We start from the raw sequence: 15,001 nt of genomic DNA on the forward strand, positions 1-15,001 counted from the left end.
GCGCACAAACTTTGTATTAAGACATCGAATCTCTAGCCGTAAAGCTTTTACCCCCATCATAACTTGCTTTTTAATTTCTCTACTTTCAATCTCTTTCGCTGATGAACCAGTTTGATTTCACTTGAACCAGCGCCAATCACTCTTAGTTCTCTCCGTCTCCTTTTTCATATCTTTCAGATGATCCCAGCGGAACCACAGCCAACAGAGAAAAGAGGGAGAAAAAATTTCAATAAGCAATTAGACGGCAATTACTTGCAACAACTTTGACTCGACTTTTGTTGAAGGGCGAAAGCAATTACTTGAAATTTATATGTGACTGTGGTGGCGACTCCTGAAGGGCTCTCCACTGGCTCCAACCGTTTGAACCGCAGCTCTCTCGGAACCACTCGAATCACATAATTGAAACGCTCAAGAGAACTCGATTGGCGACTGGCATCGAGTGGGGCTGGATGCTCGGATGGATGCCTGAATGAATGGACAACTTGGTTGCAGCAACAACCACATTGTATTACACATAAACTTTGTGGCAGAGGATTTGGTTAGTGCGTGTGTACACGGGCAAGTAAGAGAGGGTGATTTTCGGGCAGTCCGGGGAGAGGGGCGGAAAAACTAATTGAGTTACATATTTGGTGCTGACAGAAGCAGGGCTCGAGGATAGTTTAGGGAAAGTTTCTGTATGTCCGGGCTTGGTGGCGCAAACCAAAACTTTACATTGTTTAATTTCGACAAATGTGGGACGGGCAGAGTAGAAAGCGATTGCAACCCCAGAGACACTAATCTTTTGTTTGTCCCTCGCCCCTCGCCTTTCTGTGCTTCCTTCCCGTATCTACATCCAAGCACTTTGGCTGTTCCTTAACATGGCATAATCTTTGCTTGTTTCGGAAAAACTTTCATTTGCACTTCATACACATATCCCTGCTCCTTTCTCTGGCTTCTTTTCTCTCTCATCCGGCGGCGCCATCTTCAAGTTTCATTAGCAACGAGTGCGGGGCGGGGCGGGACGGGGACGGACTCTGACTCTGACTCTGTTCTGCTGTCATTGCTCCACTTTGCTTTATTTCTTTTTTCCTTTATTCGGCAAACTTAAAGTTATAAGTTTTTGTAATTGAGCTGCGAGAAGGAGAGACACGAGACCCTTGGCGTATGCGTAATATATGATGACATTACATTATCATTTGTCAGCCAACAAAAAAAAAACTTGTGAGCAGAACATAACTTCTGAGGGAGACATAAATTGGACTACTGCTGCGGCCTCTTAAACTATTCTACTTTAATTACATAACGAGCTTTGTAATTGGATATTAGGGCGCTAAATACAGTGTGATGGTCGTAAAAATGTTCTTTAACTATGCTTTCAGGGCATTTGCAGAAAGCACAAGTACATTTGCAGGCAAATGGGATTAACATTGAACGAAGGCAGCAAGACTTCCTGATTACATTTGTATAAAAAATACAAAATTAAACAAGTTGTAAACCCTTAAACCCACTTACCCTTTCAAACTATGGCTAAAGTTCTGCAACTTAATTGTTTGCGTGTTCAATTTGCATTCCCACTCCTTTCATTCTTAATTATAAAATCAAAAACCCCAAGCTCAAAGCAGGCAGCAGCAGCCTAGGAGAATGTATCAAACATCGTTCTGCACATCTTTATTTCCATGTTCATTTGGAAGTCGTCTCGGCGTTCTGTCTCATTAGTATGCAACATTGTGTCCGCTTACATTAATTGGGCGTTGCAACTGATTTGAATACGGGTAATCCGCCAGTAAAGAAAAGAGAGAGGATCTCGGTAAGGAGGGAGGATATATTTAGCCAGTGGTAAACGCAAGCTAACCGCAAAATTGTGTCCGCAGTGTCCGCAGTGTCCGCTGTGTCCGCATGATGAACAACGCTTTTAATTGCTGACTTCGTTTCGGTTTCCCGCTCCGCTCCGCTTGTGGCCGGCCGGGCCCTCCCTGTTGACTTATGGAAATTGGCAGAGCCGACTACTTACATATATTGGTTAATGCCAAACACGCTCGCTGCATAATAACGAAGCGGCGGCACCAGCACCACCACATCAAGGATGCGGAATGTGCCAGGACGCCAGCGGAGGAGGAGGCGGAGGCGGAGGTGGAGCTGGAGCTGGAGGCGGAGCATGTGTCTATTTATTTTAATTAAGCCCCCAGGTAAATGCTGCTCCACCTGGGAATCTCCCATGTTTGCATACCGTGGCATGTGTTTCTGTTTCTCTTTCTGTTTTACCTGCGACACTTTGTTGCCTTTTTTTGTTGTTTCTGCTGTTGTTGTGTGTGAGAATATTTCTTCTTGGGAAAACCAAAGTGCGTAACACTAACGAATCACTAATTAATAAATTAGGACTGGGTCTGAGTGGGTTTCCGTTGCCTTTGCCGTTGCCAGGCATAATCATGCTAATTAATTTTGTACTGATTATTTAGTAGGCCAAAACGAAACTTGTTTACTTATCCTCTTACATATTTATCCATATATATTCTGTCCATATTTTTTAGCACCTGCTTTTCCTTTTAAAGTAATTTGGATTTTAATATGTCCTTAAATGCAATAAGATGGCAATAAAAGCATCAACTCTTGACACTTTGCAGGCATTTTCGTTTCGCCAAAAAGGCAAAATGATGTCATTAAAGGCACATGCTTATGGCACTTTCCGAAGGCATTACGAATACGCCGTGTGGAACAATGGACGCAACGCAACAGCTGCGTTCTGACAAGCGCCATGTACATGTGTTTGTGTGAGTGCTGTCCGTCTCTCCCTTTCTCTCTCCGTTGAGATTTTCCGCCAAACATTTTACGTGCAAATATCTTAAGCCTTTGCTGGGGCACACTGGGGCAGATGATCTCCCTCCCCATGCCCATCTGTGAGGCATTATTAGGCGCATATTTGTGTAAGCAGAGTGTAAGCATACCCCATCTAAACATCTACGAGTGTATCCCCACATCTCTCACATACAATACACATGTGTGCATACTTTTGTCGAGACATGTGTGAGCCTCCGCGGCCGTCATGTGCTCCTGCGAGCCGCCGGCAGAAAAAACGTGACTGCGTCATTTATTATTAAATATTTTTCTCTCTGTCTCTGCGTCTGTTTTGTTCTCCATCTTTTGCAATGAAATTTTCTTTATTTTGACAATTTTCTTTGGTGACTTTAACTCGCATTTAATTGCCGCAACTTTCGACTTAGACTTTTCCCCTAATTAATTAAAAAACTTTGCCAAACCAAAATGCCAACTCACCCAGAAACCATTTCCATCGCATCCCTTCTGCATGAAAACCCCTTTCTCTGCATGGTGGTTTTTGGTGGTAAAAAGTGTGTCCCAAAGTAAAAGTCATGTTGGAGTTGGAGTTGGAGGTGGAGTTGCCAAAAGTCAAATAAAAGATTTGCGGTTGCCAATGAATAAGTGAAGTGGCGGCTTTTGCCTGCCTAACCCGGCCGCAAAGGTGACTTTGATTGGATACAAAATGGAGGGGGAAGTACTAACTAACTGCTGGCCAGAGGGGGGAAGTGAGTCAAAAATGCGGCTCACCAAACCGCAGAGCTGCAAAATGAAAGAGTTGCTCTAGAGGAGTGAATGGAATGACTGATGGGAAGAATCCAGAGAAGCTTTCAAACACTTAAGAGGCGAATGATGAAAGAGTTTTGTGCGGTTTCAATGTCGTTGTAATATTAAATTTCATATTTTAAGAATTCGCAAATGCTTTAAAAGAACGAAAAGCCTTTCGGCAGGGTCTGTGGCTCTGACCATTTAAATATTTTCGCATATTGTCTCTATCCCTTGCCTCCGAGTGCATCTCTTAGAAAGGTTTACAGTTTACAGAATGTGTATCTTTTGTGGCAAGCATAAGAGATAGAATTAGTTAACATGGTAAAATAATCACTGGACGCACACATGGTTACAGATCCCTTTCGGCCAGCACACACACACACACACACAAACACATTCCGGACAAACTGCTCTTGTGTGTCTGGTGTTTCCTTTTCTCTTTCAACTTGCGAGGCTGCAAAAATGTTTCATTTGTTCTGGTACTTTTTCCAACAGTATTTACATCTTTTGTTGCTTACTTAACAGACAGATGTAACATCTGATGTGAAGGCTGACGAGATTTAGTCTTCATTTTTGTAAGCTTTATTTTTATATTTATGCCCTTTAAAGAGAGGTATAATGGATCATATGATGAGTTTGTGGCGTTGAAAGGTTCGGCAGGAAGGAAGATATTTAACATAAATCTATCCCAGGACCTTTCGTTGTTGCAGTGTATCCAAGTTTCCCAAAGGTCTCTTTTTCTCTGTACGCTCTCTATTTTTCTTTAATGCGACGTTGCTAAGCATCGAATTGATAGGGATTGTTGCTACTACTGTTGTTGTTTTCTTTTGTCGCTCACTGTGATTGTTTTCAAAGCTGCTGCCGCTGCTGCCGTGCATGTAAACGTACATATGCGAGTGACTGTGCGGACTGGAGTATGTGTGTGTGTGTGTGTGGGTGTTTATCTTGTCGCCATCTGCCATCATGCTTTTGCCTCTCTCTGTTCATTCTGCTTTGTTCTGTTTAATTTTCTGCTTGCCTTTGCATCCGGCAGCTGTTTGTCCCTTGTCTCCCACTTCATCTTGCCCACTCTCTGTACAACTTCCCCTGCCTGTCGCTGCTTGTGCATTGTTTTCATTAATGTTATTATTCAACATTTCTACGAGTATGTTTACGTCATGCCCCTCGACAGCGAACGGTAGTTTCTAATTTGTATGCATAATTTACAGTTCGACTCGGAAGAGCAGTAGACATGGAGTGATGCAGGATGCCAGCTTTATGCCATGCACATTGAGTGGGAGGTGGAAGTGGGAGTGGGAGTGGCAAGTGGGTAGTGGGTGTGGGTGTGGGAAATTTGCAATTGTCAATAAGCCCTAAGCCCCATTGTGTGAGCCCTTCTATGAATTGACGAGCTGCTGCCCAAGTATTACCCAGAGAATAGAGGATTTTCAAATGAAAGTAGCAAAGTATATTGATTGAGACTATTGAGAGAAGCTTTAATTGTAAGTATTATGTCATTGTGGGAAAGTGGCATTGAAGAATTCCCCCAGCGAGTATGGGCATCCCTGGAAAAACATATCTGAAAAGCAAGAAAAAAGGGAAACTTTTGCATGGGCGAAACCTTCGAGTTGCAATAGTTTTGCACGATTGCCTGGAGAGGAAGCACCCACCCAAGATGGAACAAAAACAGAGGTAGAAAGTAACCTAAAAGAAAAGTGAATTGCATACCGAGATACTTCGTATATTTTGCGATCCAGCTGTTTTTCTTCATGCCTTTTGCAAAGTCAAACTTTTAATTAAGGAAAATAGAAAAAAGAAAACAGAAAAAAATCAAATAAAAGAATAGATTGATGCGGGGAGAACGCTGCAGCACGTATTGTTATCGAATGAGAATTTGGAGAGCAACTGCAGCTGCAATCAATCTAAATGTCGAGCTTTCAATAATATTGTCAGCCAGGAAGCGCAGTCACCTGGCAGGGGGTCAGACCTGCATAACACGTTTGCATACCTTTTTCCAACTGAACAAACTTTGGGGCCATGGCAAAACTTGTGGCAAAACCCCCGAGCAAGTCGTGTGAAACAAAGGCCGGGACATGCCAAAGAGGACAGAGCCAGAACTCGACTTGAGGCTTGATTTTGTAACAGAAAAAATCCTCAGTCCAATCTCAATTGGGATTATATAAGCGCAAATTTCTTGCTTTCAAAAACCTTCCTTGCGGATCTGTGGCTAAGTAATAGGTACCACTTCTGGTGTGAATTCAACTGTCAAGTACATTTGTCTGTGACTTTTCTCTAGATTCTCCCATTACTCCGACATAACCGCTTCCTCCAACAGGGCCCTGACCAGCGGCTACTACTAAGCAGAAGGGACATGCAGATCTTCCACCTACCCGAAGGCATGCTCCACGTTACCATGTACAAGAAATACGATATGCTGCGGATCGGGGAGCTGCCCGACTTGGAGGCTATTGGCACTGAGATACCCTTCAAGGAGGGAATCTCAGCCTCGTTATTGTAATGTCCACGATGCTCAACTGCTATTCGAAGCTACAGGAATCACTGTGGATGACGTGATACTTCCTCCAGGTGATGGAACTTGTCGTAAACTTGGACAAGGCAGTTCATTGTTGATAATATTGGTATACTCGTATCAGCATTGGAAACAGCAAAAGGGTCGGAAAAGGCTCTTCGAAACAAGCCTTTAATGGTGTCACAGCTGACCTTTGTTCGCTTTGCTCGCTGATGCGTATTCCTTTGGCGTTTTCGCCCCCTATGCACTTCAATGCACTTGACATTTTTATTAAAAGCTTAAAGTTGTAGTCGCAGTCAACGTGAAGCAGAAGGAAGAACACACAGCACACACACGAATGTGCATAAATGTCATGTGACAAGGATATTTGTGCTGCAGTGGCAGTGGCAGTGGCAGCGGCTGCTTGCAACTTATTGGCTGCAGGACACACACGCATCTGCCTCTCGTAGTCCCTCTTCAGGCTTCCTCCTGCGTCCCCTGATGGCTGTCCCATGTAACAATGTAATAATGCCAGAGTGAGAGAGAGAGAGAGAGAGAGTGAGCGAGCTTGGAGTCTATATCCTCTGCAGGGCTTTAACTTTCGCAGTTCGCATTTGGCGTTCAGTCATTTTTCTATCTCCCACTGGGATTTACTTATATGACACTAAAACTCCCTGCAGGAGCAATGCAAGCGCTGGCATCATTTATTTCGTGGGGCTTTTCTCTCAGCTCGCACTGCGAAAAGAAAATTGCACTGCGTGACATTTTCTGAGAACTCATTTGACAAATGATTGGGTGAAAGGCAAACAATTGAAATTGAGTGTCTCTCTCTCTCTGTCTCTTAAAGCGATGCCCAAATTGGGCTAATGGCAGTGCACCACTCTGCCGCTCTGGGCTTGTGCCCCATTTAAATATGCCAAACACATGTCGTATGCGCAATATTCGCCATACAAAACCAGTCTTCGCAGTCGGGCAACGAGAGTCCGCAGACAAACGTGCGAAAAGCAGCATTTTGTCTGTGGAAATTTTCGCTTTCGCACACATAATTTTCGTGCATAATTTGGAAGGATTTGAAATGGGGTCGCATTCGCATTCGCATTCGCATCCTGGGCTGGGATGGGCCATGCCTGCCACAGGCAACCAGCAGAGCGGCAATAGTGGCAGCAGTAGGGAAACAGATTTGCAATGCACAAAATGTTTATTTGATATGTGTATATATATGGTTTCCCCCCACAGCTGTATGGGTCGCGCAAAACCGATGCTTGTTCATAATGTGCATAAACATTCTCGCATCCCACACGGATGCTGCCGTTGATTTGGGTTTGCCGCCGCCTTCGCATTGTCTTCCAGCTGTTGTATGTTAGATATTTTGACTATGCCACTGCCTTTTTGTAGTTGTTGCTGTTGCAACAGCAGCATGTTCCCGCATTGCATTTGTCGGATGTGGCAGGGCCTGCAGTTGCTGCCACAGCCACTGATAATGATGCCAACATGGCTGTGTGTGTGTGCGGTTTTTCATTTAAGTTTGTTTAATTAATTGAATTTCGGTCTGCTGCTGAATGTAAATCGGATAAATCTTCATGAATTTTAGCTCTATTGAATGTGTTTTCAGTGAAGTTTATATTCAAATTGGCAGTATCTGAATATTTTTGAGGATTCAAACTGCAACATCTATTGCGAGTCATTCGTATTCAAAATCAAAGACAAACGATTCGTGCCGCAGGGCCGCAGGGCCACAGGGAGGCAAACTAATTTGCACACAACAAAATGTCCAACATGCGATTGAGCAAACATTTGCACGGCAAAGGCTGCCTGGCAATTACCATATGAAATTGAACATTTTAAATGATTAAGCGGTAGCCAACAACCGCCATAACAATCGGCACTAACATGCATACAAGTATAAAAGTATGCAAAAATATACAAGCTAAATGAGTGTGGAACCGCTGGCGTTGCTGACAGCATAATCAGCGTATAATTTGCATAAAATTAAAACATGAATTTGCATGTCCAAATCAAATCAGAACCCCCCGACACACGAGATTTAACAGTGGAGCAACAAATATTATGTTTATTGATCGATTCACATATGCTTAACAGAGAGCTTCAATGGAAGGCTACTCTGGACAATACAAGGGCAAACAATTTCCTTAAGATTAGACAATGAAATAGGAGCAAGTATCTGGTGACTAACTTTCTTTGAAAAATCTAAAAGATCCCTCAGGAGCAAATTCTTGATTCGTTTTCATAGCTAACTCTGTTGCTGGTAGCTTTTTTTTTCCTGAAATTATTAACATCTGCAGTTTTGGAATGTCAGTTTACTGTGTGTTTGGGTATGTTGGGAGTGTTTTCTTTTGGAATAACTGGCTTGGATATTTTGGGAACAACTATTTCTGGAATCGTTGATGGTACATTTTTGGGATCGTTAATCGGTGGTACTTTCGTTGTTTTTTGGCATATTTATATTCCTAATTCTTGGCCAATTAATGTGGGGAATCGTTATTTTTGGCGTGCTAATTGGGTAAATGTTTGGTACTTTTGGATGGATTATACCAGAAATACCTGGCTTTGTAATGTTGGGCTCTAGTAACTGAGGAATTGTTACTTTAGGTCGTTTAATTGGTAGTACTTTTGGTTTTTGTAGGGGGTTTACTTTAGGAATACCTGGCGTTGGTGAAGTTGGGCTGCCAGTATCGGTAATCGTTTGTTTGTGTGTAGTAACTGATAGTGTATTTGGTTGGTAAACATTAGGTATCCGTGGTGTAGTAATAGATGGAGTCCCAAGGTCGGGAATCTTTTGTTTTGGTGTACTAACTGATGGTGTATTTGGGTGGTTTACACTAGGAATACCTGTCGTTGGAATACTCGTGAAACCAGCATCGGGAATCAGTTGTTTTGGAGTACTAATTGATGGAATATTTTGATCGCTTGTATTGGGAATGCCTGGCACATTAATAGGTGTAATTGCTAGTTGTGGTATCGTTATTTTAGACAGGCTAATGGATGGTATTATCGGTATTTTTGCGACACTTGTGTCAGGGATACCTAGTTGGGATAACTTCGTTTGAGGGAGATTAATGGCTGATAAATTTGTGGGCGTTGTCCCAGATATAATTGGCTTGGAAATATGCTGCAAGGTTGTTGGTTGCGCAGGCTGTGAAGGTTATATTCAGGCATAAATCGCATTTAAATCAATCGAATAAAATGGAAAATGTACGTACCATTGCAGTGCCAATTGTGTTTGAATTCGATATGTGGGTTGTCCATTGTGGAGGGCTTGTGGTAACGATAGGGTCTCTTGAAGCACCCGTCGTCTGGCGTATCTGCGTTGTATATTTTGTCGTATATGCTGGGGCGCCAGTTAGACATGGACATGGGCTTGAAGTGGGCAGAACACATCGTCCCTGTGCGGCAACATATGGAGGAATGCAGATAAAGCTCGGCATGTGCAGCACAAATCCACAAAGCACATCAACAGATACGCTCAGGAGTGACACCCGTAAGATCCACACGCGAACCATTCTATCCAAGAGGCTTGAATCTATATTCTGTTCAATATTTAAATACAATTATTTCACTACGGTTGATGGCTGATTGGATCTGGTAAACCTTGACGAAATGCAAAGGCTTAAAGCAATTTGATGCCCTCTCTAGAAAGATGAAACAGCTAAGTGAAGATCAATGCATTGTCCTATGAATAAATAAGCCATCAAAAAGTCACCAGGTTGAGGATGGAGTTGGAGTGTGGTGTGTGGAAAATTGGTAACCATTTGGGCACGCTCCAGACGTGTCAAAGTGACAATTCTTTATTTAAATATTACCCCACTCTCTCATTCTCTCCCACTATCTGTCTCTCTCTCTCTGACTGTGATGAATGACGGCAACAAAAAAACAAAGCTACAACCATAGAGCTCTGGTCACATTTGCGTGCCAGCGACGTGAGCAGCATGACTGAAGAGCGGAAGCAGGAGAATGAGCAGAGGAGTAAGAGTTGGAGTGGGAGTGGGAGTGGGAGTGAGAGGGAGGCTGGTGAAAAAGTGTGGCCATTGTTGGCACAGGTAGAAATGCCATGACATTTATCAACGACTGTTACACTCCTCACTCGAGGAGTTTTTTCTGCGGGACGTGGTGGAATGAAGCCATCAAAATGTGCATCTTGTTTATTTATCAACAGATTAGCAGGCCGTTTCGGTGTCGCCTCTTGTCATCTTCCTCGCTCACACACACACACACACAACCACACACATTCCTTCTCTTTTCCTCTGCTGTGTTTAATGGCACATGAAATGGCAATAAACTTTTGCGGCATGTAGTTAAGTATAACTTACGCCCAGAGCGCTCATAAGTCAAAATGCTCGCCCAATTTGAAAGGAAAGGGGAATCGGGAACTGGGAGCTGGGAACTGGGAACTGGGAGCTGGGAGCGTACTGTGGCCAACAGGCACGCTATGAGTGTAGGCGTGTGCTGACAGTTGCGGGCCACACCATGGCACAGAGCAGCAGCACACTGTCGTCCCTGGGGTCTGTTTTGTCCTCTTCTCTTTGCTGCCATCTGCCTCGAACTGTGAAATATGTTGCCTGCTTTAGCGGGCAGCGGGGCAACTGCCACTATGGCTCTATCTCTATCTCTATATCTATCTCTATCGCCTTGGCAACCCACTCTTATGAGTTTTGCGGTTTATTGTAGGCGTGGCGCGTGCCAAACTTAACATACACACAATCGCATTTTTATGCCACACAATTTTCGCTTTCCACTCACGTACCACAACTGTAAGGGAGTGGTGTGGAGGTCCTTTGGGGACCTCTGTCGCGTCTACTATAAGTTCATAATTCATTTTTTCATTATTATTTTCATTTTCACATTTTCGGTTTCGGGTTTCGAGTTGCGAGCTGCGAGTTGCGAGTTTCTCGTTCTCTTTGCTTTTCCTTTTCTTTGACAAATTGTTTTAAATTGCATTTAACGCACAGAAAAGAGATGAAAAGGTATTGGAAGTGGCATGCCACTTGTATGCAAGTAACTTAGTTGAAGGCTAACTTTAGTAAACACCTTAAGCTGATTTCGCTTGTTTTGTCATGGGTTTTAACTCAACTGTCCCCTGTCCCCTGTCCCCTGTTTGGCACGGATCGAGTGAGTCTATTTACTCGTACCCAATGAGCCCTGCAGCCCAGTCAAGCATCCAACCAGCCCAGCAGCCATTCTACCTACCATTCTCTCGATCCTGGTTCTGGTTCTGATTCTGATTCGGAATCTGTGATTTGGATTGGGATTCTATGCTGTCGCTGGCACCAAACAAGTCAAAGTCCTAACCACCGACGACATTTTGCGTTCGACAGCCAGCGGGCAGGAAGCAGGAAGCAGGAAGCTGGAGGTGGGAGGTGCAACCACAGACGCGTCTTTTGTTTGCTTTGACAGAGGGTACAGCAACTCCCTGTTGTTCCTGGTCCTCACTGTGCCCGTGTCTGTGTTTGTTTCCAGAGTCTATGTCTGGCTGTGTGGGTTAGCCGTTTGGCATTGGTGGCAGATTTGCTCGCTGGGGCACTAAACTTTTATTTCTTAAATCTGTGAATCGTTTGTGCGCTGCCCACACACCCCTAACCCCGCTCAAAGTCAATATGCGGGCGCAAATGTACGAAATGATGAGACAACCAGGCCTGGCCAGGCCAGGCCAGCCACTGGTTTAGTTAATGGGGAATGGGACTAAAGGGGGAACTCCCCCGGACCAGAGCTGGGCCTCCTACAGTTTTTGTCGCTGCTGTTGCCGCTTCCTGTTTTTCGGGGGCAGCATCGGTTTTTGTTGTTTGGGACAAAAACAGACGAACATCCTCTACCTCCTCCATGCCGCCTAACCACATCCCAAAAACGATTCGATGCTGAGCTCTGGTGTTCTTGATGCTACTCCTGGTGCTTCCACCTCTCCTCCCGATGCTCTTCCTGCTGTCCAGCACAGCGGCAACTGAAGTGGAGTTTTGTTTGTTGTCCGTTTGTCAATTACAAAACTTTTATTGCAATTTACTTTTGTTTCAAGCTCTCTCCCCTCTGGCAACCGTACGCGCCGGTCAGGGCCCACTTTGAGGTCGTTTCGATTGTTGTTCGTTGACAATTTCGATGTTCGTTCCGTTCAAGTATTTAATATTGTACTCGATGAAGTAATATCCATTCGCTAGTTTGATGAATGGCAACGGCTGTGCGATGCCATCAAATAACGATACGAAGTGGATGCCATGGATGTGTGCCCAGGGAGGAATAGGCAAAATAATGGGATGGAAAGCATATTGGAAAGCAGAATGAAATTGTCATGGCCTAGGTACATAATTGAAGTGCTAGTCCTCGACACAACAAATTCATGGGCCATTATTTAATTTGCATTGGAATCTTTGAACCGCCAGCGCTCCCGCTGCGACTTACAAGTGGCACGGAAATGGCCAGTGAGGCAGGGCACTTGGTTTAAAGTTAACAAGTTTTTCTCCTGCAATTCCTTTTGTGCCCTGCCAGCGCCAACAAACGATGCGCTAATTTGACAAACCCACATGAGGTTCTTCGCAGGGGGGATTGAGGGTAAAGCTGAAGGTGAAGGTGAAGGTGAAGCTGAAGGAATTCAATGAGCGCCACAAACGCGCTCCCCAGGAGGCGGCGGTAAGTTGCAAGCGTCTGTGCCTCGGTCTGTTGTCCTGTGGTCGTCTTGCTTCGTCCAACCCAGAAGCACACAATCAAATCGAAATGAAATTGACCATTAATGTGTGGGGCAGGTACATGTTTATGTGTGTGTGTGTGTAAGTACGCATGTGATGGAGTGCGTGTACCTGCGGGATGTCGGATGTGGATGTGGAGTATTTGCAATGGGGCGCTTATTGAATAGCGTGGAGGGATCCAGCTGCTCAGAGTTTCTGCTCATTGACAGCAATCGTGGATGTTGCTGACACATGAGCGATTTTTATAGAGATGAACCTGGAGCTGCAAATGGACCAGAGGCTGCATTGGACAGGCGAATCAGTTGTTGAATATCCAGGCTCAAATCCAAAATAAATATAATAATACAATAATTTTGAGAGCTTGAAAATCTATACATACATACGAATAAATTAAACGTTTCGCATGAGTCGAAACTTTCGACTGCCTACAAATCATCACCAGTTATCCGCGGCATTTCGCGGCATTTCGCGGCATTTCGCGGCATTTCGCGGCATTTGGCAAACTCATTAAAAACTTGTTCCTTATCGTGAGAGGGCAAACAAAAAATTGTCAATACGGCGGGGATGTAGAATGTAGAATGGAAGGCAAAACACCTGCATAATTTTTTGGTAAAACATTTTCGAAAAACTTTGAGCACTTGGCCGTCGTGCACTCTTCGCTGCTGCTGCTGATGTTGGAATATTCTTGGTGCTCATTTCTCAAGTCCCGTAACTGCGCTGAAACTTTTCATGGCACCCAGCAGCAGCAAACATTTTTATAGCGCATTTAATTAATTAGTCGGAAAGTTGGTGGCTTTTTTTGTGTTGCCTTTCTTGTGCTTTATGCTCTTATTGCTTATTCCTTAGAAAGTTGATGAACAACCAACTCCCTGGAAGCAAACTCATTATCCCTTTTTTCTCGTCTCAACTTATTATCCGAGTCAAGGATAACTCTTTTCCTCAAACATTTTCGCTAAATTATTCATGCGGTCGCGTTAAGGTAAACTCCGCTCGGAACGCTCAATTTCCCTGGGAATCAAACTGCGATGATGGCCATACCCCATCTTCCCATCTCCATCCTAAAGTATTCATAAAATACATAATTAATTGATTAATGGCCCGAAAAGTTGAAAGTTTAGCTAAAACGCTATCGCAAGGTATCAAATTACGAGGGTGATCATCCCAAGGGGAGTTGCGACTGCCAATTGTTGGGGGCTGAAAGTTAAGGCCAAAGTTTTGTGGCAACGCCCCAGCACCCCCAGCCCCCAGCCACATTCTATGATTTTAATATTTAATTTATGATTTGGGCTCTGGTGAGAGAATCGCATGAAAGATGATAACAAAAGGCATGCATTTATCTATTTATTAACATTAACCCTAATGCAATTACTTCAACATCAAGGGATATCAGTTTGCAGTTCGAAATCTCGTCTCCTCCTTTGGTGTGTCGTTAGCCTGGGGGTTTTGCCGTTTCATGTCAATGCTGTCAGGCTGCATTCCTCAACCAGGTAGCATACATTTTTCTGTATATCCTGTTGCCTTCGTGTTCACAGAAATAGCAACAATAGGAGGCAGCCAGTGCTGCTTCCGGTGCCAGAGCCACAGTAACAATGTCACGCACACATATTTCCTGTCATTCTAGGGTTTATTTCCTCACTTGGCTCTACTTGGTTCCTTTAATTTTTGTTTTACTTTTATATCGCATCCTTGTTAACACGTGCGTTGCCTCCCCCAATTGCTGTTGGTGACCAACTTGTGACCGGCCCAGCTTGCTGTATTTTATCAGCCTGAAAAGATCTCCGTTGCATGGCCATGGCCAACAGCCGGACAAGGCTGGGAACTGGTGAGGGTTTGGGTTCGGGTTCGGGGATGGCATGTGTAAAACAAAGAAACCAGCCACTAATATAATTACATGCTGGCATGACATGTTACGTGCGAGTGTCGTTTTGAGAAATTTTAACACATTTCTAGCCGCTCTTACAGGGCAAAGCTCGTCCAGCTTGGTGGGTTGTTATTAGTTGAATTATTAAAAGTGGTCTGGGAATACATATATTTAATAAGCATTCATAACACTCTTTAAAGTCTGCTAAGCATTTGCCATCTGCCACGAAAAATGGTAGCCCGCAGCAAGGCGAATTTATTAAATCCTCCATCTCGTATCTTTTGGAAACCGCAAAAAAGAATCTCCAACAATGGAATATCTGCTCCCTCTCTCGGTTGGTCTTTCTTTTTCTTTTTTTTTTGGTAATTACAACACTTGATGCCCGGAATTTGTAATCAAAAATGC

The 15,001-nt window shown here is 43.9% G+C and overlaps 1 protein-coding gene across 1 annotated transcript; it reads right to left on the reverse strand.

The window, feature by feature from the left end:
• Nucleotides 1-8,089: 8,089 nt before the first annotated feature.
• LOC117584563 (periaxin-like) lies at nt 8,090-9,566 on the reverse strand. The gene is made up of 2 exons (XM_034273528.1): nt 9,268-9,566; nt 8,090-9,200 (listed from the first exon to the last, which is right to left on the reverse strand). Exons 1-2 carry the CDS (start codon nt 9,490-9,492, stop codon nt 8,472-8,474), a joined length of 954 nt encoding a protein of 317 aa, XP_034129419.1. The 5' UTR covers nt 9,493-9,566; the 3' UTR covers nt 8,090-8,471.
• Nucleotides 9,567-15,001: the final 5,435 nt, after the last annotated feature.

The sequence above is a fragment of the Drosophila guanche genome, unplaced genomic scaffold (assembly GCF_900245975.1).
Source record: "Drosophila guanche unplaced genomic scaffold, DGUA_6, whole genome shotgun sequence".
Taxonomy (NCBI): domain Eukaryota; kingdom Metazoa; phylum Arthropoda; class Insecta; order Diptera; family Drosophilidae; genus Drosophila; species Drosophila guanche.

Excerpts from the sequence above, each read along its gene's own strand:
- LOC117584563 (XM_034273528.1), bottom strand. The coding sequence starts at position 9,492 with ATGCCGAGCTTTATCTGCATTCCTCCATATGTTGCCGCACAGGGACGA. Across the intron at positions 9,201-9,267 it reads ACACAATTGGCACTGCAATG|CCTGCGCAACCAACAACCTT; the intron begins GTACGTACATTT and ends TAACCTTCACAG.